This window comes from Artibeus jamaicensis, unplaced genomic scaffold (assembly GCF_021234435.1).
Source record: "Artibeus jamaicensis isolate MK-2021 breed Jamaican fruit bat unplaced genomic scaffold, CSHL_Jam_final contig_3230, whole genome shotgun sequence".
Lineage (NCBI taxonomy): Eukaryota > Metazoa > Chordata > Mammalia > Chiroptera > Phyllostomidae > Artibeus > Artibeus jamaicensis.
The window spans coordinates 2,043,556-2,069,667 of NW_026521764.1; the positions used below are offsets into that span (position 1 = coordinate 2,043,556).

A 26,112-nucleotide genomic window follows, 5' to 3' on the forward strand; every position below is an offset into this window, starting at 1 on the left:
TTGTGTGCAGCACAGTGTTCATGTTGCCAAATTTTCTGCACAGAAATAATTTGATTGCATAACATTCGTGTTCCAGACAAGCTTGTTTTGACTTTCAATGCCTGCTTTCTGTAACATGAAATAAACATGCCGTCTGCTTTCTGCAATTGACCCTGAGTGGCATGGCACACAAATGCTGTGACGGCAGTTACCGAAAATTAGGCGGGTTGTTCCAAAAGGTACATGGAATTGCACAGAGGTCGTAAGTGCGCTTTGGGGTAAGTTTCTCAGCTACTAGAGGCCTGAGCAGCTGTTGGAAGCACCTTCTGGCACAACAGATGTTATCCACATATATAATGCACAGTTTCCAGTAATTGGAGAGATGCAGCCCTCACCTCCTTTGCCTTCTCGTGGGGGACAGGGAAGTACAGGCATTAGCCAGCACTGCAAGGAGCTGGCCATGTGAATTACAGCACAAGAGGCGTGACTGTGACATTTCAGCACAAGCTGGGTGAGTTGGTCGGTAAAGGGACAGCGGCAGGCTGGTAATCACGGAGGGTGGAAGCTAAAATTATTTTTGGTGAAGTGTATTAAAAGAGGGCCCAACGGAAAGGAAGTTAGCTAGAAATTTCTTTAACTAGAAATGTGGAATCACAACATTAAAACAGTGTGCATCTTTAAAGTGAATAAATAGATGCCGAAAGCGAGTGAGTCAGAAGCACATGAGTTGGAAAGGGTTGAACTCAAGAGATCAGATCAGGCAATGCTGCTTAATACCATCACATGACTGGCCCTGAGGCCTGTATTTAATTGAAGAAAGGAGTGGGGCGCAGTGAGGCCAGAAGTGCATTGTTGCTCTTAGCAGATGGAGCCAGAGGAGTTAAAAGTTAAACCTTGATTGCTGCTGGGTCTGTGAGAATTCATTCAGCATGAAACGTCTCTACTGTTTCCTGGGGTTTCTGCTTCTGGCTGCAAGATTGCCACTCGATGCCGCCAAACGTGAGTAATTCTCCATTTCTGTGTTTAACCCTTTCTCTGGCTGTCGGTTGACTGGTGGCTCTTCAAAGCGATGCGGTGGAGCCAGAAGCTGGACTCCGTGAAGCTCCTCAGGCAACTTCCATGCTCACTCATTTCTTCTTCTGGAAACTTGGGAATGTTGGAACCTCAGCAAAACCCCCTCCTCCATTCTTTGCTTCAGGCTCTTGGAAACTAGTAATAACCGTGCAGCCTCTCTCTTATGAAGCATTTTTTTTCCATTGCAATGGTGACCACTCTTTGCCAGATAGTGGGAGGGTAGGAGTGTGAAGGGATGGCCTCTGGCCTGAGAACAAAGCAACAGTACCCACTGCACTTTGCCTGGTTTCTATCCAATAGGGTAAAGAGCTCAGATAAAATGGGGCCCAAAATCTGGAGACAAACTCTCGCATAATCCCAACCCAGAAGCTGTTGCTAATCCTGCTGAGGTTTCTCCCCGGGCCTGCATGTGTTTGCGGCTGCCACAGCCAGGCTACTGACAGAAGAGCGGAAGCCCAGGTCCTGACTCTAGTCCTCAGAGGTCGGGACTTGTTGACAAGGCCGATGACCAGACCCCTGAAGTCAGAATCTTTGGAGGAAGGGTCAGAGTGCTCCGGCTTTAAAAGCTCCTCTTGTGATTGGAATGCAGAGCCAGAATTCTGAGCCACTAAACTCCTATGCAGCCCACGGGTCCAGTCCATGGATCGGGGGTGGCCATGGCAGCCCCCATCCTCCGGCTGGAGTAGGAGGAGAGTAAATCATACACCCCTGGGAGGTCCCCTTCATCTTGCTTCCAAAGAGTCAGGACATTCACTGCATGAGAAGTCCAGGAACCCTGATTCTGCCAGGCAACTTCCTGGGAGGTGGGGGTGCCGAGAAAGAACCAGCATCCACCTTGTCCCCACCAGGTGCAGCCTGCGTGCTGGCTGCTTCCCTTCGGTCACTCAGGTAACCCCAACAACACCTTTGTGGGGCAGACTGTCCTCCCCCTATTCAACAGGCTAGAACAGCCATGAGCCTGGGTCTGACTCCTCACCTGCCTCCCAGCTCTGAGAGAGAAGGCCCTTGGACCTCTGGGCAAGAGGCCCATGCACACACCCTTCATGCCTCCTGGCTGAGAGAAGTGCCCTATAATTAAGCGGTACTCGCAGAGCGGGATCTGGCGGGACTGCTGGGTGGGGAGAGGAGGAACAGGAAACTCCTGGGAGCACTCTGGTGGGTTTCCCCAGGGCAGGAGAGGCCCAGGCAGGTGAAAGGGGGGTACTGGGGAGCACAGCCCCTGCGGTGGGGGCAGGGGGATGACATCTGGGGGGAAAGGGAAAGAAGTGGCCCCAGGCACACCTGATTCTGCTCCAAGCAGCTGAGGCTGGAGGCTGTGGCCATGCAGGTCCTGGGAGATGCAGAGCAGCACCTCCTGGCTCTGGGGCCCAAAGGGGCCTATTGTCTTTGACAAGAGAGTCCAGATGCCCAGCTGTTGGCCTGTGTTGGCCTCACCTGGGGAGCCTGGCAGCATGATGGCCCTGTTTCCCAGACCAGGGAACAGGCCACAGAGGGCAAGGAGCTGGCCCTGGCTGCACAGTGGGTAGGGGGAAGAAGGCAGCTGCCAGGCGGACCGCTGCCCTTCCTGCAGTTGGACAGACTCCACTGGCTGCCGACTGTGAGGCAGGGCCAGGAGTGACTTAGCACCCTGAGCTTTCACTTCTTCTTTGGCAAAACTGGGTATGGGGTTCTTAAGATATCAGCTAACAGTAGGTGCTTGGAGTGGGGGGACATGCAAAGTAGCAATTATCTTACCTCAATGAACCTCCTGGGACAGGCTCCGCCTGGAGTCTGCCGTGGGGCAGATGGAGGGACAGAGAACTGACAGGCCAGTGGAGGCCCTACACCAGTTCCAGCCTCCCTTCCACCAACACCCATTTGCTCTGCTCCTAAAACAGATGAGCCAGAGGGCAGACCTCTCTGTCAGTTTGAGAGGAGTCCCAGCCTATTAGGCAGCCTAATAAAACCCTGAAGCTCCTGGCTGCTCCTTGCCCTAAACTAGAGATTCTGGCCAGAAAAAAACAAGGATGGCTGGGGGTTAGCAGTGGATCAAACACTAGGGGGTTCCTTGCCACTGTCCAATCAGCCCTGGTAGGAAGGAGGAAGATGAAGATGTTGACAAAGTTAGGTATAAGCAGCCAGCAGCTTTTGGGTTGGCTAGAAAGTCCTTCAGATTTTTTTCGTAGAATAAAAGACACATTTTTCATTTTCACCAATAACTTAATTGATTTGGATATTTTGAGTATGTCAGCTATCCCCCACTATTATTGGCTTCTAGTGGGTAGAGGTCAGGGGTGCTGCTAAACATTTTTCAATGCATAAGACCCACAGCAAAGAATTGTTTGGCCAAAATGTCAATAGTAACAAGAAACTTCGCAAACCACTTTGACACATTCGATCAGTCACAGCACCTTTTCCATATACTGCACAAACCTTTTTTTGTGTTTCAGTTGTGTTTTTACCTTTCTTGAAATAATAAAGCCTAATAAGCCAAAAGTGTTGCATATCTTCTTCCATCTTCAATATTAAAATAGCTACACAAAAACTCACCAATTTTGATAAGCTTTTTTTTAAAAAATATTTTTTAAATTTATTTTTCGAGAGGGGGGAAGGGAAGGAGAAAGAGTGGGAGATAAACATCAAGTAGCCTCTCATGCACCCTCTGGAACTGCCTGCAACCAGGCATGTGCCTACTGTATACCACATCCGCGTCATACCTACTACAGCTATTTTTTAAATGCACGTTGACATGACAGCTGTCGTAATACAATATAACAACATTGTTTCAAATGAAGTTAAAGGCAACTGAGTGATACCAGAGCCATCCTATGAAAAAACACTGAACAAACCTTTTGGCCAGCCCGGTACTTGTCTGCTGGCGATGGACAGTGACGAGGCCAAAGCGCGGAGAGAAAAGCCAGAGCTGTGTCGGGGCTGATTCCGTTTTCCTTCCCGTGCACCTCCCCACCCCCACCATCCACACGTCACTCTTTTTTGTTCCTTCTAGTCTGATTACTATTGGGTTTGTTTCAGTCTATTGTTAATTCAACTTTTATTTTCGAGGTCATTGTAGATTCACATACAGTTGTGAAATATATATATAGGATTGGCAAAAAAAAGTTCATTCAGTTGTTGTTTTTTTTTTTTAGTAAGATGGAGAAAGAGAAACCTCAGTATGTGAGAGAAATATCCATTGGTTGCCTCCCTCTCACACACCCCCAGCTGAGGGCCTAGCCCACAACCCAGGCATGTGCCCTGACCAGGAATCAAACCAGTGACCTTTTGTTTCACAAGCCAGCACTCAATCCATTGAACCGTACCAGTAAGGGCCAGCATGCATTTTTTAAAACACTGCATAAGAACTAAGTATCTTAGTTCTTTCCAGATTGAATATTGTACCGTTCTGTGATTTATTCAAGTGAATTTCCAGTTATAAACATTTATTGATAAGCATGCATTTCCTGCCCTCACTTAGTCATATCATTTTCCAAACAGAAACACAGGACAGGATCTCACACACTCACAGGACATTTGTTTTTTGTCTGCTTTGAAGGCCCAGAGAACACTCGTGGCCTGAGGTCTCCCAGCCTGTTTAGTGGCAGGACCAAAACTAAAAACCAGGTTCTGAGACTCCCAGTTCAATGTTCTTTCCTTTTCCATCTGCCTCCCTCACGAGGAGGGAACAACCTGCTGCTCCCTCCTCCTCCTGGGACGGAGAGATAGAAGACAGAGGTTAACGGTATCCATTCATCAAGGCTTCTCTGGCTACCTAGCAAATACTCTGCCTCATGAAAGACCTCTTCCAGGATTTCAGAGAAGACAGTGTTTCTGGCTGTAAGAATTCATGGCCACACCAAGACATAAGATCATATGAATTGATGAGAGAACAGTTTATGATAGTGTATGAGGAGGAGCTCACTGAGGACTATAAACGACTGAGTTTTTGCCTGTGAGTAACAGAATTCTCAAGTAGGTTGAGTAAGACACAGTGTCTCAATAAGTCCGGAGTAGGCAGCTCTAGGGCAAGAGCTCAACAACATCAGCAAGAACTCCTTCCATCCTTCCGCTCTGAAATCCTGGATGCATTGGCTTGCTTTTTCAGGCTTGTGCCCTCATGGCTCAGCAGGGCTGCCACAGTTCCAGGCATCACATCACCACCCTACCAGCCCCAAAACCTATTCTGAGAATTACCTAAGCACGCCAAGTAAAAGCTAGAGTAGGTTTTTTTCAAAATCAACAATATGCTGTCTATAAAAAACCCACCTCAAATATATATATATAAAGTAAAGAGATGGAAAAAGATGTGCCACTTAAACACAAAGTATTAATATCAAGGTATTCTCAGAGCAAGAAGGATTACCAGGAATAGAGGTCAATTCCTAATGATAAAAGAATTAATTTATGGAAAAGATTGAACAGTTGGGGCTTTAAAATACATAAAGCGAAAACTGGCAGAAATGAAAGAAGAAATTGGCAGAAAAACAATAGGGGCATAAGCATCTCTAAAAGCAACTACCAACCAACCTGACGTAAGTGGCATTGAAAACCCTTTACCCAGCAACGCAGACTACACAAGTGCACACGCAATGCTTACCGAGGCAGAGCCTGTGCCGGCCATTACAAACATGCGATTGTTCGCCAATGGGCCGTGCAGTGTGATCTCTCGGAATCCTGGGGGTGGCCCTGGGCCTGGCCATCCTTTAGCCAAGGGGACAATTCGACGGGAAGAGATGCAAACACTGGTCGCTGGCATCAGTGTTTGCCTAACGACATTGCATCAAATCAAAATACTCGGAGGAGACCTATTGAAAAACTGAATGGTGGCTAGGAAATACTGACTTTCAAATTTTTTTATTCATCTAAAGTACACAAAGAGATAGCATCCGAATACTTAAAGATATTTCCAATGGACATTAAAAAACAAGCAAACCTTTAGTCCTGACCACTGTGGCTCAATTGCTTAGAGCATCATCCTGTAGAACGAAAGGTCACAGGTTGGATTCCGGGCCAGGGCACATACGCAGGCCATGGGTTCGCTCCCAAGTCGGGGCGTGTATGAGAAGGCAACCAGTGTTTCCCTCTCACATCGTAGTTTCTTTCTCTCTCTCTCCCACATCCCCTTCCCCCTCCCTCTCTCTCTAAAAAATAATGAAAAAAATGTCCTCAGGTGAGGATTAAAGAAAAAAACCTTTACTTGCTTAACACTGGAAATACTAGATATGTTCTCTCCAACCATATGAAATGGAAAGTGGTGTGGACCATTGTTAGGTAAGTACGAAATAAGGAATACAGTAGACTAAATAATTGTTTTTCAACTATTGGTATAGGATTTCATGAGGTGCTCAGCAGTGCAAGAACGTCTGGTTTTATGAGGGAGCACAGCCGACTGAACGGCTGGTCTTCGGATGACAATGAGTGGAATGAACATCTCTATCCAGTGTGGAAAAGAGGAGACCCGAGGTGGGAGGACTCCTGGAGAGGTAGGTCAGCCACTCAGCCCAGACAGCCGCCATGGCCTGTGTAAGTCGGTCTCAGATCACACCTTGCAGTGCATGTGGCTTCTCTTTGTTCTGAGCGACAGTCCTCTAGTTACCCAGTGTGGGGCACCTGGGTCCGGCAACCTTGCCTTTATGGCAATGTGTCACTTTCTCAGCCACACACACACACACACACACACAGAGTTTAATCTCCTCAGAATTTACAAGCTTGTCATTTTGGGGAGCTTTTGCAGAGTGAGCCAGTTTAGTCTTAACCCGGTTTAGCTAACGTGTGAATGCTCATCTTCGGAAGATCTAAGACTCCAGAGTGGTCCTGACTGTCTCAAAATGTGGTTTGTCGGAAAGAGAATTTGTCTTTCCATTCTCACAAATGAATGACTTCCTCAGTCACTGGATGGAAAGTTGAATAATACGAGCTTTCAATACTCCTCTCCTCAATCTGAGCAGATTTTAAAGATTATTTTAAGTGGCTATTCTTTCTGTGTTTAGAAAATTCTTTAACTGGTCTGACTTTTTAGTTTATCTTCTAGAATGTTGTACTTGGATAGCAAAAGTTAGGCATCCAGAAAATAAATTAATTTTCTGTGAAGAGGCATAAGGAGCCTCGGGCTGGTCCTTATAAGTAGATTTAACTTCATGTGACTCATCAGTGACAGGAAAGAGCATGTCGATCTCTGAGCTCCACCATTCTCTGCCCTAGGGGGCCACGTCAAGGCCATTCTGACCAGCGACTCCCCAGCACTGGTGGGCTCCAACATCACATTCGTGGTGACCCTGGTATTACCCAGATGCCAAAAGGAAGACGACACTGGCAACACAGTCCACGAGAAGAACTGCAGAAATGGTAAGAAATGTCATTCACATCACAGGGACACACTGGTTCTCCGAAGCACTGGAGACCCGTCAGAAAGCTTGATCCTCGTAGACACAATACTTCTGCAATTAATGCAAGGTGTGCTACCATCCCATGTGACCCTCTCCTCAAGCTGGATGACAGGGAGGACGAGTATGTGACTCCACCCAGTCCCTTCCTCAACATCAGCCAATGATGTTTCAGCAAAGGGGTGGCTCCTGGCTACTTGGAGGCCTCTGTAGAAGCTACATTGTCAGGTGTGGTGTTTTCTTCGAGTGCAGGTGATTGGACAGCGAATACCTTGTTGATCCTCAGATTTTGGTATTATTCCTTGGAATTCTTTTGGGCACTTAGAGAAAAGCCAGGCTGACCGCTGTTTGCTGACCAGAGTAATTTCTCCTCACAAGCATTTCCTCAGCAAGTGCTGAGTGGCTAGCACAGATGCTAAAATACACATATACACACATATGCTTTGTTTTGCTCATAATTAAAGCACATTAACTCTTAAAGAGTGCAAATAAACACAAATACATCAAGGGAAATTATCTTGTTAGAACTGCACATTTCAAAAATCCCAAGCTAATCATTGAATTCTTCAATTTGTGACAAGGCCATTAAATGCACTTGCAATCTGATTTATTATTTAGAACTTCTATTAAATTGTCAGTATGTTAATTCCTTATTAATTGATCATATTCCTAGAAGGAAAACATTGGATTCTGTATAGAAAGGGTTTGATAGTTAAAAAATGGTGTATTTAATATTCGGTAGCATTTTCTCTTTTTTTTTTCCTAAAAAAAAAGCTGGTTGTTATGTTTCAAATGACAATCTAGCCCTCTGACCATTTTTTTTTTGTATGAGAGAGGTCTTGCAACTTGTGAAACTTTTAATGAACTATTCATCACCACTAAAAAGTCTAGGGGTCTTTGAAGAAATGACTGATTCCAGCTACAGGAACGGGAACGATGTCCCATGAGCCTGGGACATCGCTGAGCCTGGGAATATGTCACGAGGACACAGAAGTCTCCTGGAGGGGCTCCCCCGGGCCCTGTTTGGGTCAATTTAAGAATAAAAAATACTAATGGTTGTACTAGATTGGTAAATAAAAGGTCTCTCCATAAAAGTCAGTGACATAAAACACAAGAGGGTAAGGAGTTGCTCCAGATGAAACAATATTGATCGTGACTTGTTTAAAATGAAGGATGTCAGACGTACAGGAAAGTAGAAACCCAGGTACATTGAGCACCCAAGTACCTTCTACGTAGATTCAACAATTTAAACGTTCTACCATATTTGCTCACTGTCTCCCTCTCCCCCTCTGTCCCTTCCTTCCTTCTTTCCTTTCCTTCCTTTCTTTCTGAAACAAAATAGCCAAATGTGGCACGTGACCCTCGATTCTGGGTAGGGTGGTAATGACGTGTTTGTATAGAAGAGTCCCCTTAGTCCAAGGAGATGAGTGAAGTCTCTAGGAGTGGGGAGTCATGATGTCGAATGAGTCAGGAGAAATACCACTGATAGCGTGTATCCAAATAAAAACATAAAGCAGCGCTCAGTTGGGTTTGGATACAGCTGTGATTTGGAGACCCAATACAAAGATAAAATACAGGGCCCGGCAGGAGTAAGGAAGGCCTGCTTGAATGTGGTTGGTAGGGCAATAATATGGGTGTAATAATTTATAGTTTTAACTCGAACATTTCCCCTAAAAGGTCATATGGTGTGCTTGAGTGTAATATTGTTATGTTACAGAATTACATGCTTATGATTTTCTAGTAAAAGATTCTGTTATGTAAAAGGGGTGTTATTTGTGCCAGACCCTATATATTAAGTGATATCGCTAGATTGAACTTTCCTGAAAAAATTGTTCTATGTAAACTTACTGAAATTGAACACACATGTAGAAAAAAATGCACAGGACATAAATGAATTTTGAACATTAGGGTTGTAGTTGTCCAACTATATTTAAACTAGTTAAAATATCAAAAAGTGTCTAATTCAATGATGAGCACTGAGCATTCTGATCCAGACGACAATCACAGCTTTTATTTCTCCGTTTAGGCACAGGTCCCCCTTTGGACCCCTGTGTTCACAATGGGACAGCGTGGGCGGAGGACAGCGACTGGGGAAACGGCACAGACCAGAGCTATCACGTGTTCCCCGACGGAAGGCCGTTCCCCCACCACCATGGAAGAAGGGGCTGCAATCTCATCTACGTCTTCCACACCCTTGGTTGGACTTTTACAAACCCTCTTAGCTTGTCCTTTACCTTTCTTTAAAATTTATTCTTTTCTCTTTTCTTATTCTATAGAATTAGTAACACTGAGAGTTTAATAATAGTTACTCTGTTAACTTTCTTTAGTTGGAATAAAGGGTGAGAGATTAAATACGTACATACATATACATACACACACACACACACACACACATATGCCTCGACAAATCTCTGGGACACCAAAGAATTAAAAAGAGGAAAAAAACTGATTCAGCTTTCTTTTTTTAAAACTACACTACTCAATCTTTTTCTGTCTAAAGCGGTAATCTTAAAAATATTAATACAAAATACTAATGTTTATCTGAATGACACACAGGTATCTGTTGATTTATTCTTTATTTTTTTTATGTTAAATGAATTTTCAAGAAATAAACATACTTTATTTTTGGAAAAATGCAGGAAAGTAGAAATGAAAAATAAGTCATCTGTAATTCATACTAGAGGTTATCACTGTTATACGATGGTGTTTTCTTTACTAGTATTTTTTGATGAGGATTACAATGTATAGACATTTTTCTTAATATCATAAGTATTTGACTACATCTTTATAATTCTTTGTATACATTGTTTCAATCACTGTAGAATATTCCATTGTGTAGAAATAACCTGGTCAACGTTCTGCTCTTCTTTTACACGTATTCTACCCTTTTTTCTTTTTCTTAAACCACAAATGGTACCCACTTTGCTGTATTACTGGCAAAGTGATTATTTTTAGAAGCAAGTCTAGCTTATTACTGGCAAAGCTGCTAAGTCTTTAGTTAAAAATGTCACCAGGTGCCACCTGGCTCTGAGGATTTGAAAATTGCTCCCAATAATGCAGCCTCCAAATTCCTGAATGTTTTGTCTTTAAATTAGAGACATGATCTCTCTAAATTAGAGAAAGCTTGTCTTTCTTCAGTTAACTTACAAATCAAAACAAACTATTAACTATACATCCTGATGGTACAAACTACAAAATCTATGTACATTTTATGCCCATCTACTTAAACGAGTTGACTGAGAGCTAACCTTTTTCCATGCCTTCATGGCCCAAGTCTGCCCCTCACCAAACGGCAGGGCATCCCCGACCTGCCATGGAGTTTTCGTGGAGTCACTTGGGCTCCCTGGCACTCCAGACCCTTTTCAGCCTTGTTACCATCCATGAACTTATCTAGTTAACATGTCTTCATTTAAAATCAGCTTTCAGCCAGAAACTGCTGTTTTTCTAACAAGACTGTTTTTTGAGTTTCCATCTTTGGCTGAGGTCTCAGACTTAGCTGATACTGTCCCCCAGCTAGGCATTGCCTTGGTGGTCTGCTCTCGGTGCCAGAGCCGACACTTCCTCCCGTGTAACTAACCCCTTGGAGACACCTTTCTGCCCTACAGCCTCCATCTGAACCGCCTCTGCCAGTCCAAGGAAAGGGGCAGTACCTATCGTTCAAGGACGCGGCTATGCCATGGGCCTCCATAGGGCTAGAAAAATCCGGGAGCCCTGCCAGAGAGGAATTGCTTTCACGGCTCCACAGTGGCCCTTAGATGTAGGTTAGGGCTGGAGAAACAAAGACAGTGACTCTCGGGTGTCCTAGAAGGTGCGTCAGAACCACCCCATTCCTTTTTACATGCACCCCGCACCTTTCAATGTGAACTGCATATTTACATGCAAATAATACTAGAAAGCGGAGGATTCTGGTTGGTCTCCTAAAACAATTTTTTAAAAAACTGCTTAATAATATAGCTGAAATACTAATATTATTACAAAAATAAGGTAGATTCTTGGATAAACTTTTAAAAACTCCATTGACAGCATTCAATGTATTTTCTGCGGGAAATAACACGTATTTCAAGTGCCAAACCACTTATTTATAAAAAGTATTTGTGAACTAATGACTGTAGTATCCCATTAAACAGCTCTATTCATTCTAACCATGCCATGATGTCTATTTACCCATGGGTTTGTTTGATGAGGACTTACATAAAAACAAACATCATTGTCCTTCCTGAAGCAGCCAGGGCCACCCCCCCCCCTTTCTGTCCTCCCCAGAGCCATCTCTAAATGTCAGGGGTTAGTTGTGAAGAAATAAATGCCTTCCTGTAATGATCATGTCATGTAACCAACACCTAAATATTCCAACCTCTCACAGGTCAGTACTACCAGAAACTGGGACGGTGTTCAGCGAGTGTTTCTGTAAACACGGCCAACATGACGCTTGGCCCTCAACTCATGGAAGTAGCTGTCTATAGAAGAAAGGGACGGACGTACATTCCCGTTGCAAAGGTGAAAGATACGTACGTGGTGACAGGTGAGAGGCCTGAACCCTGAAGTGACTGAGGATGAGGCGCTCAGTTCTAATGATGTTAGGGGGTTAAGAAAAAGTTGCAGCCGCATTTTGGGTTAGGCTATGTTTCATCTGGATTCCTCCTCAAACTTGTATTTAATGACATATTCCCTCTGTCTTCCAAATTAGCTTGGGAAAACTCTAGAAAACTTGCACAGGGGAAGGAAAAACGATGCTGAATTACGCCAGATTTAAATTTTTAATTTAAAAGTGTGGTTGAAGTCATCCACTTAAAATCAAGCAATTGTGCATTCTTTTTTTTTAATATATCTTTTAGATCGGATTCCTGTATCGGTGACTATGTCCCAGAAGAATGATCGAAATGCATCCGATGAAACCTTCCTCAGGGACATCCCCATCGTATTCGATGTCTTTATTCATGATCCCAGCCACTTCCTGAACGAGTCTGCCATTAACTACAAGTGGAATTTTGGGGATAATACTGGTCTGTTTGTTTCCACCAATCACATTTTGAATCACACGTATGTACTCAACGGAACCTTCAGCCTTAACCTCACTGTGCAAGCTCTGGTGCCTGGACCTTGCCCTTCACCTACACCCCGACCTCCAAAGCCCACTCGATCTTTGTGTAAGTGTTTTCTGGGCAATCTTTAGGGGGCTGAGGTGGGGTGGGTGAGGAAGACCTTAACTGCAAAAAAAAAAAATTCACGTAGGTTAGAGTGTAAGATCACTAGTTAGAAGGATTGTGTACAGACTCTGCAAAAATCTGTTGATATGTTAAAGCCATTTTATCACTATTTTAAGCTTGTTAGAATGGGGAAGAAAGGACACCCTGTTCCAGGTCACTTTGCAAGTAAACTTTGGTGACTTATATACAGCTCTTTGACCTTCCTAATTTTCACTGACTTTGTTACGTGTACTTGTCTATTTTCTAGTTCATCACATTTATGTTCGTCTTCCATGTTTTATAGCTATGAGAAGGGTCACTGGTCCCTTGTGAACATGCAAGTCACCCCCCTTCCTCTCCTCCCCTCCCCCACGCTCCTCCCTTTCCAGCCCCCATCCAGTTCGTGCCCCATGAAGACACAGCCACAGTTAAAGCCACTTTGTAAATGACTCCAAAACGAATGTACCTTGAGAATATTTCTTGGCTTTCAAGCTGGAAATTCTATAAACATATAAATAGTTCTGAATAGAAGACTTAATTAAACCCCACCCTCTACGTATAGTACATGAGGACATCCAAGAAGTCCTTCAGAGTGTATTTTGGAAAGCCTTAGCTTCCTTCCAATGCCTCCACCCTTCCCCTCACAGACGTTAGTACACCTTAGCACTCCGGGACCGGGGATTGCAGTAGGTTAACATCCTCACATTGGACGCAAGAGGGCGCCATCACCAAGCCCAGAGGGAACGCGCCCTCGTGATGTCCAGACTTGTAACTGTTTTTACAAAAAATATTGTCAATTATAAATAATAAATTGTCATAATATTGTTATTATTAAAATGAGATCTTAGCAAACCAAAAATATATAATTCAAGACACTATGATGACTGATTTTTATTCATTCTTTTTTGTAATATTTTAAATTGCAAAATTATTCCACGTTCCTTAGTAAAAATTCAAATATAGAACTCTACAATAAAAGTGGAAGTTCCCATCCACACGCTCCTTAAAACCTGTTAACAGCTGGGAGTGATGATGGAACACCTCTGCCCAATAACTCCTGAGACTTTTAGAATGTCCGCTTCGGAGCTGTGAGACATCCGAACGGGGAAAACGTCGCTCTCCTCCATGTGGCTTGCCCCTTGATCTATCATGCATCAGCCTTACTATTTCAAATTACACGTCTTATATGTGTTATAGCATGCCACATCTAAAGAGATGTGCAGAACAGATGTACTGGCTGGGACAAGGAAACTGGTGTTTATTGAGAACTTCCTGCGGCAGGCACGGGAAGCGGGTTTATGTGCCTGATCTAAGTTTCACAGTTGAACCCTGCTAGGTCAGAAAGTTTTATTCCTGTTTTACAGAGGAGTGCGTGGAGGCTAAGAGAAGTTAAATGATATGCCCATGGTCTCAAACAGCTAAAAACAAGGGACTTCATGTTTGAGCCCAGAATATCAGCCTCCAAAATTAAAATATGACCTTCTCTTTTATGGCCTGCTTTATTCCATCATGATGATTGTATCACACATTTTAATACGGCTTCTACCTTTCCCTCGATTCCTGTGTTTAAACAAGATATGGGATTGTGTTTACTTACATGATTTAACAATTATAATGCCTTACAGCTCTCACATCTATACGAATCATTAACACATTTAGTTCAAATGTCTATGGCCGTTTAAAAGTATAGGATTCTTGATGATTTTCTAACAAGCAGGTAGACAGGTGTTTAGATTTTTGGTTCTATCATGTACATCTTTAACATTCTCAGCAACTAATCTAAACTGTGTCATCTGAACTCCACAGCCCCTACTGCTGACAGCCCCCCGCAGTGGGCGGGGACTCCTGGTGAACACTGCCGGATCGAGAGAGAGGGTCACTTCACAGCCAGACTCACGATTGTCGGTGAGAACGGCAGGGGGAGGGTGCCAGAACCTACCTCGGGCTCCCCTCACTCTAAGGACTCTGGAGGGTGGGGGTGGGACGCAGGGCACCCGCCCTCTGTCAGAGGAGATACCGCACATCCATGAGAAAAGACTCGACTACCTTCTGGATTCCCACCCACCTACCCCAGCCTTCCTACCCACATCCTAGCCTAAATGAGCGCCCCCATAAGACCCACATACTGCTGAGCCTATCAGGGATCTGGATCTCCGACCCTGTGTGTCCAAGAAATCAGAATGAACAAGCCTCGGAAGAAGGCCAGTAACAAGTTCCCCTGACTTGCCCGCTCTTCCCCTAGCCGATTTCACAAAGTCGCACTTTGTGAAACGTGTGTAGGAAACGTGAATGAGCAGGGCTACCACACACAGCTGTGCGTTTCAGGCACAGCCCACAAGTGCCCGGAAGAGAAGACAAGTGGGGTCCGCCGCCCAGCAGTGCACCCAGGTTCTGGGGATGGGGGCCCCGAAACCCACACTGTGTCTGAGCCACCTCACCACTGAGGGGAGTATCTGGTCACTGCCTGAACCTGGGGCTGCACCCCCCAGGGACACCTTTTCCTGAAACACATGCCCAGAGTGGGAGCTGCCTTCTAACACATACACAGGCTCCAGAAATAAAGAAGTGGGCTGGACTGAAGAACAGTTCAGTCTGAAAACACTGCGTGGACGTGTCGGGGTATCGATGGGGTAGGTTCCGGAGCTGCTGTGTCTGGTGTGGCCTTCTGGTTGGTTAAGGAGTCGTTTGATTTGGGTTGGTTTCCACTGTATTTTGATGCATTTTCCCTTGCGGGGGTTTGTTTTGTCAGATGGAATTCTAGAGGTCAGCATCATTGAGACGACCGAAGTTGTGATGCCCGTGCCACAGCCTGGCGACTCCTTGATGGATTTTGTCGTGACCTGCCAAGGGACGTGAGTACATCATCTCCATCAGAGGAACAGGTCATGCGACTCCAATCTCCCCTTCTACGCTGATTGAAAGTCCTAGCCTGTCAGTAAGCCAAGACCAGGAAGGACCCTCCAAGGCCCTCTCGAGGGTGCATCTGTTTTGCTATCATTGAGCCATGTTCATTACCTTTCACTGTGGATGTAGTTAAATAATAATTATCGATCCAACACTTACTGTGTTCTTGACATTGTTGTCAGTTGAATCCTCACACAATCCCCTGAGCCTCCTTGTTTTATAGATGTGGCCACAGTGAGTAGAGAACTTGCCCCCTTAGACACTGGCTGTCTGGCAGAGCACAGTTCATAGACCACGGTCTGGCTCGGAACACCGCTCTCCAGCCCCCTGGGGCCCCTCCGGAGTGCCAAGAGGCCAATGTGTCCTGGTGTTAACTAAAAGCAATACCTGATAATCCTCTCTCTTTGTGATTTACAAAGGTCTTTTCTAATGCATTATATATTTTAGCTTCCTAAGGTTTGGTTATAACAACATACAATAGACTACATATTAACTGATACATGTACTACGTAGAGTCATTAAATATGCTAATGATTGATTCACATACATGTAAACTGAGTGATTAAAATGTGTGTGGATATAGATGTATACACTAATGAAGGGCAGGAGACGGTATAAAAATGGTAGCTGAGGGGCTCTCCAGCGGGGGCAGAGGGGTAGAATGAGGATCGACAGGAAGGAGAGAAGGGCGGGAAGCTGTGGCAGTGGCCAGGGTGCGCCTCCCGCTCACCCCACGCCCCCTCGGCCCGGCATCAGAGCTCGGGCTCTGCCTCCAGGAAGTCTGCCCAGGAGTGAAACAGCGGCTGAGGCAGTTGTGGGTGGCCAGGTTGTCCAGTGGTTCCAAGCACGGCTGTCGAACACCTCTCATTCAAGTCCCAGCTCCACCTCTAACTGCTGTGTGACCTTGGACCAATTATTTTCCCTCCCCGAGTGCTTTGTCCCCTGCTACACTTGGGTAATATCACAGTCCTCGGAAAGTCACCGAGAGGAATAGACGAGACCATGGCATGTATCTACAACTCAGTGCCTCGTGCCCAGTGCTCACCGCGGAACCAGCTGGCATCACCGCTGTCGTAGGTTCCGCTGCAGGAACGGCCCGGCATTCAGTAACATCGTTGCCTAACGCCTACGCCGTCTGCATCTCTGGGCACTCCGGGGAGCCAGAGGTAGAGGGAAGGACATGGGCTTCACATTTCTTCTGAGAGCCCCTTGCCTCGGGGCCACCCCCAAGGCCTCACCTTCCAGAGGGTCCAGAGGAAACAGTAGCTCACCCCCAGGCTTGCATAAGGGTCAATTATAAGTGACAATTCAATGTCATATGGTTGAGTAAAAATAGGTGGAGTTCAATTTTATAGCAATGTAATGCGTTTTCCCTTTAAAACTGTTACATTCCTCTCTCTCCCTCTCTCGTGCCCTCAGCAGTCCCACTGAGGTCTGTACCATCGTGGCTGACCCCACCTGCCAGGTGGCCCAGAACACAGTCTGTAGCCCTGCGGATGTGGATGACACGTGCCTGCTGACCGTGAGACGAGCCTTCACCGGGTCTGGGACATACTGTCTGAACCTGACCCTGGGTGACGACGCCAGTCTGGCCCTCACGAGCACCCTCGTCTCTGTCCCTGGCAGAAGTGAGTTTTGTTTCATGCTTGTACGCGTATTTCACACGGCAGGAAAAGAGCTCCTGCTCAAGGTGTTCAGAGCTGTGTTATCAATGTTTACTTTTACTTTGGTGCAAAATTCATTGAGCTATTGTTAATGTGGATTTGGGGGATGGCATCAAAATCCAACAGCAAATCTATCTAGGAAAGGGGGTGGGGGCAGAAATAGTGGCCAAAGAAAAGTGCTTTGATGAAAAACACTCAGCTGTGATTGGGGAACAGCAGTAACAGGATAGGAACACTGCATGCCAGAATAGGTGTGTATTTCGAGGGCGGGGTGTAGACCAACCTCAAAAAATAACAGTGTTCTCCCACAAAAGTGTGACGAAGGGAGGGCTGGTATCGTGTCGTCACTAGAATCCGCTGGGCACAGACGTGAGGCCCAGAAGAGCGATGAGAAACCCCGTGGACCCCTCGCCCCCTTCCAACTTGCCCCGAGTCCTCTGTCCCTTCCCGAATGCAACTGAGCATCTCACAGAGACTGAGACACACCAACTTACCTACTCCTCACTGGTCGCCTGGAAAACCAGTCCTGACCCCCAGCCCCCATGCTTGGAGAGGTAAAATGTTTACAAAGTGGACAAGAGACTTTCATTGGGAAGTTTTCATGTACAGCTGGCTTTCCGTGTTCCCCAGCCTTAAAATACGGTCTCTACCTGGTGACCCTACCTGAGTTTCGTTTATAACCGATTTTGTTCTGAGCGGCTGCTTTCTCTCTCAGAGGAGAGCCGCATGGTGGAAGGGACAGATTGAACTGCACGCACCTGACAGCACTTAGTGTGTGCCCTTAATTTGAGGATTGTCAGGTACAACCTAGTGACCAGCTCACAAATAACTCCTTTGGACCTGGGTCCTCTCTCATAAAGTAAAATGTACTTAAACATTTAGTCATTAATATAAAAGGCAGCTTTAACCTCACTGAAAGAAAAACTTTAGTGACCATACATATAATTATTTGTACAAGGGCTTATTGTTTGTCGGTAAGCTCTTAGATGCAGATTCAAAAGCAAGAAAACAAGAGTACAAAGGAAGGGACTGTCCTTCCTGAGGGCGGGGGCCCTGGGGCCCTGGGTGAAGGGCAGGAGAGGTTGGGGTGGGAAGAGGAAGGTGGGCCCCCCCCTACGCTGGCACCTCCAGGAGCCTCTGCCCTTAGTCCCTTGTGCTGCCAGTCGCTGGGAGTTGCTTTTAGTCCCATAAGCTAGCCTATGGAGCTTCCTTGGTGCTGGCAAACCACTGTTCTCTTATTTAGATTAGGGGCTGAGATATTTGTTTAATTCTTCTTGTAGTGAGCGATAACTTGAGGTGTGACCCAAGCCATTTTCCAAATCCAAATAAAGGAAGTTCAGAAGGAGAGCTTTTATTTTTTTAAAAAGATATTATTTAGTTTTAGCAAAAGGGGAAGGGAGGGAGAAAGAGATGGGGAGAAACATCTATGTGAGAGAGAAACATCAGTCGGGACCTGGCCCGCAACCCAGGCATGTGCCCTGACCAACTGGCAATCTTTCGCTTCATGGTGGGACCCCCAACCAACTGAGCCATGCTGGCCAGGACCAGAAAGAGCGCTTTTAACCCAGTGGGACTGAACTTGATGATTTAGGCTATCAAAGTCAGAATTTCAGAAATAGATCGTGGCTCCAAGGCAAACCCATAGACTCAGCTGAAAGAACTAACTTTCATTCAGTGATTCAATGAACATTCATGAAGCAGCTGCAGTTCTTTCAACAAACATTCACTGAGCATCTGCTCCCTGTCCGGCACAGCCCTAGCACCAGGCACCCAGAATGGGGAACACTCTCCTCTCTCCTAGACAGAGTGGGGAACAAGATGAAGATGACCCCTGCCTTTCTGAGCGCAGACAGACAATACACAAATGAGATGGCATTGTGAATAAAACAAGGTCAGGTCACGGAGAGTGACTTGTGCGGGAGACACGTAACAAACGTGGGCTTCTTAGATTAAGAGGTCAGGACAAGTCCTGCCGACCTGGGAGCACCAGCTTGGTGGGAGGCCTCCTCCGACCTGGGACCTGAGTGTTCGTTAGGAGCAGCCCATTTAGATCCTTGTAGGCCACCAGTAGGGTTTTATTCTGTGCATAAGGGGAGCCACTGGTGGGTGTGAAGCATGATCCTGATGGATGCTTTTAGAAAGACCATGCTGACCGCTGGTTGCAGCAAGGATTGTTGGAGGTAAACCTGGAAGCAGGTAGACCATTAAGAGGTCTTCTCAGGGGAGAGGCTGGTGGCTGGGACTGCGGTGGTAGCAGAGAGGATGGAGGAAAAAATAGATAAAAGTGTGGTTATACTTCGATGGTAGAGACGAGACTAGCGAATTTGCTGGGTTCCGGGAGTGAGAGTAGGCATAATCATTGCCTTCTGGTTCTCACAATTTAGCAGGAGAGAAATATGTGTAAGGAAATAATTGCAACACAGCGTGATTGAGGCAAAGGAAGAGAACAAGTAGTGACAAAGGAAGGGGTGACCGCTGCCTCAGGAATGTCTGGAAGGCGTCCCAAAGGGGAGGACAGGACACAAGCTGGGGGAGGACACTGGCAGCAGTGTGGCGATATGAAGGAGTGTGGGGAGGGTGGGCAACTCCCAGCATTTTCAGCACAGCTGGAAGGCAGGCGGGAGGAGACGGGGCCAGGGGAGTGGGCAGCAGGATCGCAGAGCCCTCCACATGGGCGCCGCTGGGTCTGCTGAGACCTGACCTGAGCAGGTGTCTTCAGGACACGATGTCCCTCTCCTGAGCTCTTCACACAGTGTCCCAGACATGCTAACTCATTCTCTAAATGGAAGACAAGCTGACCTGAAGACTATGTATTATTTAATGGGAAAGATTACCAAAAGCCCAGAGGGAGCCATACATCTTCTGATAGCTCCCTGCGTCTTGTATTTAATTACATTACAAGCAGCATGTCCTCTGGGTGGAAGATGTCTCTAACAGGGTCTTTCTTCTGTTTTAAGGCCCTGGCCCCTCTATAAGTGTGGCAAATGGCGCCCTGATCTCCGCTGGCTGCTTGGCTGTGATTGTCACTGTGATTGCCCTCCTGGTGTACAAGTAAGTTGCTGGTTCCAACACTTTAATTCACTGTCGTATATTGTTGCAAATGAGTAGCAACATGCTGCACAAATGGGCCATTTTCCCTTTTTGGCTTTTAACGATTTTGTGTGTGGGAGGAGAATCTTCCACTGAATGATGAATACCAAACTAGCCTGTTGATTTTGCTGTGGTTTTTTGTTAATCCTAAAAAATGCTACCAGATGTCAGTAACTTAACAAAATTGTGTTAGCTTAATATTTAACATGGAATCTCAAATTATAGTAAACAGGCACATTTCTTGTACGAAGAAGAGAAAATAAATATATTCCCGTAAGACTTCAGTGACTTAAGAGCAGAGATTAGGTAAAATGGAATTAACCATTTTGCACTGGGCATGTAAAAGGTTGTGAAAAATAATATATTCCAGCTGGAGATCTTTTTAAAAATTATTTCTAACACGTTGTTTTCAGAAAACACAAGGAATACAAACCAATAGAAAACAGTACCGGGATCAAAGGCAACGGCCTGAATATTTTCCTCGAGCAAGCAAAGGTCAAGTTCTTTCCTGGAAGCCAGGAAAGAGATCCACTGCTCAAGAACCAGCCAGGAATTCTTTAAACCTTCAGCCTTACTTCTGGGCAACGGTGCACTCTTCAGTGCTGTGTGTGTGCACTGTGCTAGAGCGGCTGGCCGTCAACTCTTTTCTCCAAGTGATCACTGTAAAACATGCGCTGTGGCTTAGGGAGGTCCAATTTTTGTACGGGTGAAATGACATTTTAGAGGAGTGGAGGGGAATTATACTGCACACGGCCTTAGCTGTGTTATATATAACTGATAGATCGGCCAGCAGTGCTTTCTTTCATTATGATTTATGTTTCACTTACAATGTCTTAGTACAATTAGTAGGATAGACATACTGTATCCGAAGTGTAGGGGGTGAAGGTATGACTCATTAGACCCGGATCTAGGTAGCCTAGAGGGAGAGGCTGGCTTTCCACATAAACACATGCATAAAACCGATGTGCTGTGTGCTTGTCCTTAAAATCCTGTTCCAAGCTAACCGAATGCTACTTCCATGAACATGCATAGGCTCCCAACAGAACAATTAACAGGCCAAACCTCTGCTATGATTCAGATGATTGTGACACAAAAATAATAATAATAATCTAATTAGTAGGTATGAATAATTTGGGGACAACCTGCCTGCCCAGCTGTGTAAAGAAATGACATGCATTTATCCACTTATCCCATGGACATTTATTTAGAGCTGTCTATCAGGCATGTTGGCAGGCACATGGCCCAGCTCTCAGAGTGTTGAGAGCCTTGTACATGTATCTGGATTTCTGTACATGCTGGTCATTTATTTGAAATGACATATGATGATTTTCCAAAGGAGGAGGCCCCTGGTTTTCCTACAAGTTTCTCTAAATGATATGTGAACTTGATTAGTAAGGGTTTTACCTCTATTTGTAAACAAAGCTATCTACCATGTGTCACATGTGACTTTTTTTACTCTCCTACCTGAAAAATAAAGTATGAAAAGAGCTAAGATACTGGAATGATAATGTTTTTCCAATTTGTTGTTTGCCTTTTATTTTCATTTATAATTTTGACACATAAAAATTTCTTTAGTGTGGCCCCATGGAGCACTGAGAATTTCATAAACATTTTATGTTTTTTACTCATTTATGCATTCATTAAAATTGATTTTTTAAAATTAATTTTGAGAGGAAATGAGAGAGACATTTGTTGTTATATTTATTGATGCATTCATTGGTTGATTCTTGTATGTGCCCTGACCAAGGATTGAACCTGAAACCTTGTCTTATGGGGATGATGCTTGATGCCTTAACCAATTGAGCTCCCTGGCCAGGACAAGCATTTTATATTATTCAATATATATGACGTCTGTCTGGCATACATCCAATCATTGTTAATATAATGAGAACGGTTGGTGTGACATTGATGTAACCTGGCAGTCAAGGAGAGTGGACTGGAATGAGCATGTGTGAATAATGATGTCTTCACTGTACTAGTCAGTGGGGGGGCAGTAGACACCACTAAGTGAGCATGTGCACTGTGTGGCTGTTACATTCAAAATGACTGAGCAAGTGGAGCAACAAATCTGCATCAGATTTTGCATTAAGCTTGAACATTCCTCCATGGAAACTATTCGGATGATTCAGAAGGCCACAGATATGGGCAACTGGGGATTGTCAGCTTCATCATGACAACATGCCCACACAAGGAATTAAAGAAATTACATTCATTCAGACAGGTAGGAGGGCAGAGCAGCAGAGACATGGAACGGGTGGTCTCACACCCATGCATGGTGCATAAAATCAGGATGGGTACCTCAGGAGCAAGGGATCCCAGCCCCACACTAGGTTCCCCAGCCCAGGGTTCCAGTGACAGAAAGTTTCCATAACTTCTGGCTGTAAAAAAACAATGGGAATTGAGGTGGTGGAAGGAACTGTGGACTCTCAGGCATCTCCTCTTTAAGGGTCCTTAATGGACTGAGGACTTACACAGACTCACTTTCTCAGGCTCCAACTCCTGGGCAGCAGCTTGAAGGACACCAGTGGCACACTGAGAGAAACTGGCATTAGGCCGAGTACTGTGAGCTCCCGCCCAGACAAAACTCCGGAGACCAGGCATTGGCCATTGTCCCTTTTCTGAGCCCTCTCCAACACAGAGCCAATAGAGAGGTGACACCATATCTGAGACTCTATCAACCTGGTTCACACAGGTTGCCCCACCCCAGCGATTTCCTAAGGCTCTGCCCCATCCAACATACCAGTGTGTTTTTCTACAATAGGCCCCACTACTAAGACAGGGAGTCAACATAGCACCATCTGATACATAGAAACAAACACAGGGAGGCTGCCAAAATGAGACAAAGGAATATGGCCCAAATGAAAGAACACAACAAAACTCTAGAAAAAGAACTAAACAAAATGGAGATAAGCAATCTATCAGATGTAGAGTTCAAAACACTGGTTAAAGGATACCCAAGAGACTCACTAGGTACTTCAACAGCATAAAAAAAGACCCAGGCAGAAATAAAGGTTACACTAAGTGAAATAAAAGAAAGTGTACAGGGCATAAACAGTGGAGTGAATGAAGCCAAGAATCAAATCGATAATTTGGAAGACAAGGAAGAAAAAAGTTTCAGAACAGTAAGAAGAAATAAAATCAAGTAAAAATGAGGATAAAGTAAGGAATCTCTGGTACAACTTCAAAGGTACCAACATTCAAATCATAGGGGAGGCAGAAAGAGAAGAGAAGGCAAGAAATTAAAAACTTTTTTGAAAAAGTAATGAAAGAAAACTTCTAATTTAGTGAAGGAAATAAACATACAAGTCTAGGAAACACAGAGAATCTCAAACAAGATGGACCACATCAAGATACACCATATTAAAATGCCAAATGTTAAAGGTAAAGAGAGAATCTTGAAAGCAGCAAGAGAAAAGCAGACAGCTACCTTCAGAAGAATTCCCATAAGACTGTCAGCTGGGACTTCTGACCAAAATGGAGGCATAGGTAGACACGCTGTGCCTCCTCACACAACCAAAAGAAGGACAACAAATTTCAAAACTAAAACATCAAGAACTGACAGAAAATCAAACTGTATGAAAGTCTGACAACCAAGGAGTTAAAGAAGAAACATTCATCCTAGACCCGTAGGAGGGGCAGAGACGGGCAGCTGAGTGGAGAGGACTCAAGGCAACCAGTAGCTGGCAGACCAGGTAGTCCCACATTCATGTGCAGATAAACCAGGAGAAATAACTGGGGAGAGAGACAGACCACACAATCCAGGGCTCCAGTGCAGGGAAATAAAGCCTCGAAGCCTCTGATTGAAAACACCTTTAGGGGTTGAGGCAGCAGCGGGAGAAACTCCCAGCCTCACAGGAGAGTTTGTTGGAGAGACCCACAGGGTCCTAGAACATACACAAACCCACCCACCTGGAATCAGCACCAGAAGGGCCCAATTTGATTGTGGGTAGGTGGGGAAGTCACTGAAAACTGTCAGAGAGCAGAGCAAGCAGCACTGTTTCCTCTCGGACCCCCCCCCCACATACAGTGTTGCAATGCAGCCAGGTGGGTTGCCCCACCCTGGTAAACACCTAAGTCTTTGTACCTCACTACATAACAGGTGGGCCCAGACCAAAAAAAAAAATTCCCAAATGAAAGAACAATTCAAAGCTCCAGAAAAAAAATACAACTAAGCAACAAAGAGTTAGCCAACCTATCAGATGCACAGTTCAAACCACTGGTGATCAGGACGCTCCAGGAATTCACCGGGTACTTCAATAGCATAAAAAAGACCCGGGTAGCAATGACGGTTGCATTATGTGAAATAAAGAAAATCTATAGAAAACCAACAATGATGGGAAGGAAACCAGGACGCAAATCAAAGATTTGGAGCAGAAAGAAGAAAGAAACATTCAACCAGAACAGAATGAAGAAACAAGAATTCAAATAAATCAGGAGAGGCTTAGGAACCTCCAGAACAACTTTAAATATTCCAACATCCAAATCATAGGGGTGCCAGAAGGAGAATAGGAAGACCAAGAAATGGAAAACTTATTCAAATAAATAATGAAGGAGAACTTCCCCAATCTGACAAAGGAAATAGACTTTCAGGAAGTGCAGGAAGCACAGAGAGTCCTAAAGAAGTTGGACCTAAGGAGGAACACACCAAGGCACATCATAATTACATTAGCCAAGATTAAATTATAAAGAGAGAATCTTAAAAGCAGCAAGGGAAAAGGAGACAGTTACCTACAATGGATTTCCATAAGACTATCAGCTGATTTCTCAAAAACAAAAACAAAAACAAAAAAACCCCAAAACCTTGCAGGAAAGAAGGGGTTAAAAAGAAGTATTTGAAGTTGTGAAAGGCAAGGACCTACATCCAAGATGACTCTATCCAGCAAAGCTATCATTTATAATAGAAGGGCAGATAAAGTGCTTTCCAGATAAGGTCAAGTTAAAGAGGTTAAAGAAGTTAAAGAAGTTAAAGTTCATCATCACCAAGCCATTATTACATCAGATATTAAAGGGACTTACTTGAGAAAAAGAAGGTCAAAACCATGAACTTTAAAATGGCAATAAATTCACAACTATCAGCAACTGAGTCTAAGAAACAAACCTAGCAAACAAGCAGAACAGAAACAGAATCATAGATATGGAGATCATTTGGGGGGGGGGGGTTACCAGAGAATGGGGAAGCAGGAGAATAAGGGAAAGGCACAGGTATTAAGAAGTACAAATTGGGCCCTGGCTGGTGTAGCTCAGTAGATTAAGCACAGGTCTGCGAACCAGAGGATCGCAGTTTGATTCCCAGTCAGGGCACATGCCTGGGTTGCAGGCTGGTTCCCTGCAGGCCAGTTCCCAGCAGGGGATGCATGAAAGGCAACCATACATTGATGTTTCTCTCCCTCTCTTTAGAAAAAAAAAAGAAGTACAAATTGGTAGTTACAGAATAGTCAGGGACATGTTAAGAACAGTATAGGAGTAGCCAAAGAACTTCTATGCATGACCCATGGACATGAACTAAGGGAGGAGGGATTGGCGGAGGGAATGGGGGGTACTGGGTAGAAGCGGGCAAAGGGGGAAATTGTGACAATGGTAATAGCAAAATCAATAAAACATATTTTTGAAAAAGAAAATAAAGGTGAGAGAATAGTTCTAAATCACAGATTAGCAAACGTTTTCTGTAAAGAGCCAGGTAGTAAATATTTTAGGTTCTGTGAGTTGTATAGCGCTATTGCAACCACTCAATTGCTACTGTAAACATAAATGAAAGGACAAGTCCCAGCAAAAGTGTATTTACAAAAGCAGGTGGGAGGCCAGGTACGACTCACGGGCCATTGTTGCTGACCCCCGCTGTAGAGTAAAACAGAGACACGG

At 44.9% G+C, this 26,112-nt stretch overlaps 1 protein-coding gene across 2 annotated transcripts; it reads left to right on the plus strand.

Moving 5' to 3' along the window:
• Positions 1–500: 500 nt before the first annotated feature.
• GPNMB (glycoprotein nmb) lies at positions 501–21,747 on the plus strand. 2 transcript variants are annotated; one of them, XM_037136308.2, is made up of 11 exons: positions 501–978; positions 6,360–6,512; positions 7,231–7,374; positions 9,439–9,609; positions 11,773–11,931; positions 12,245–12,556; positions 14,402–14,500; positions 15,345–15,447; positions 16,922–17,127; positions 20,121–20,214; positions 20,667–21,747. In XM_037136308.2, the coding sequence occupies exons 1-11, from the start codon at positions 909–911 to the stop codon at positions 20,812–20,814; spliced, it is 1,659 nt and encodes a 552-aa protein (XP_036992203.2). In that variant the 5' UTR covers positions 501–908; the 3' UTR covers positions 20,815–21,747. The 2 variants fall into 2 exon arrangements, with proteins under 2 accessions (XP_036992203.2, XP_036992202.2); XM_037136307.2 differs by having other exon boundaries at positions 502–978; positions 16,919–17,127.
• The last annotated feature ends 4,365 nt before the right edge of the window (positions 21,748–26,112 follow it).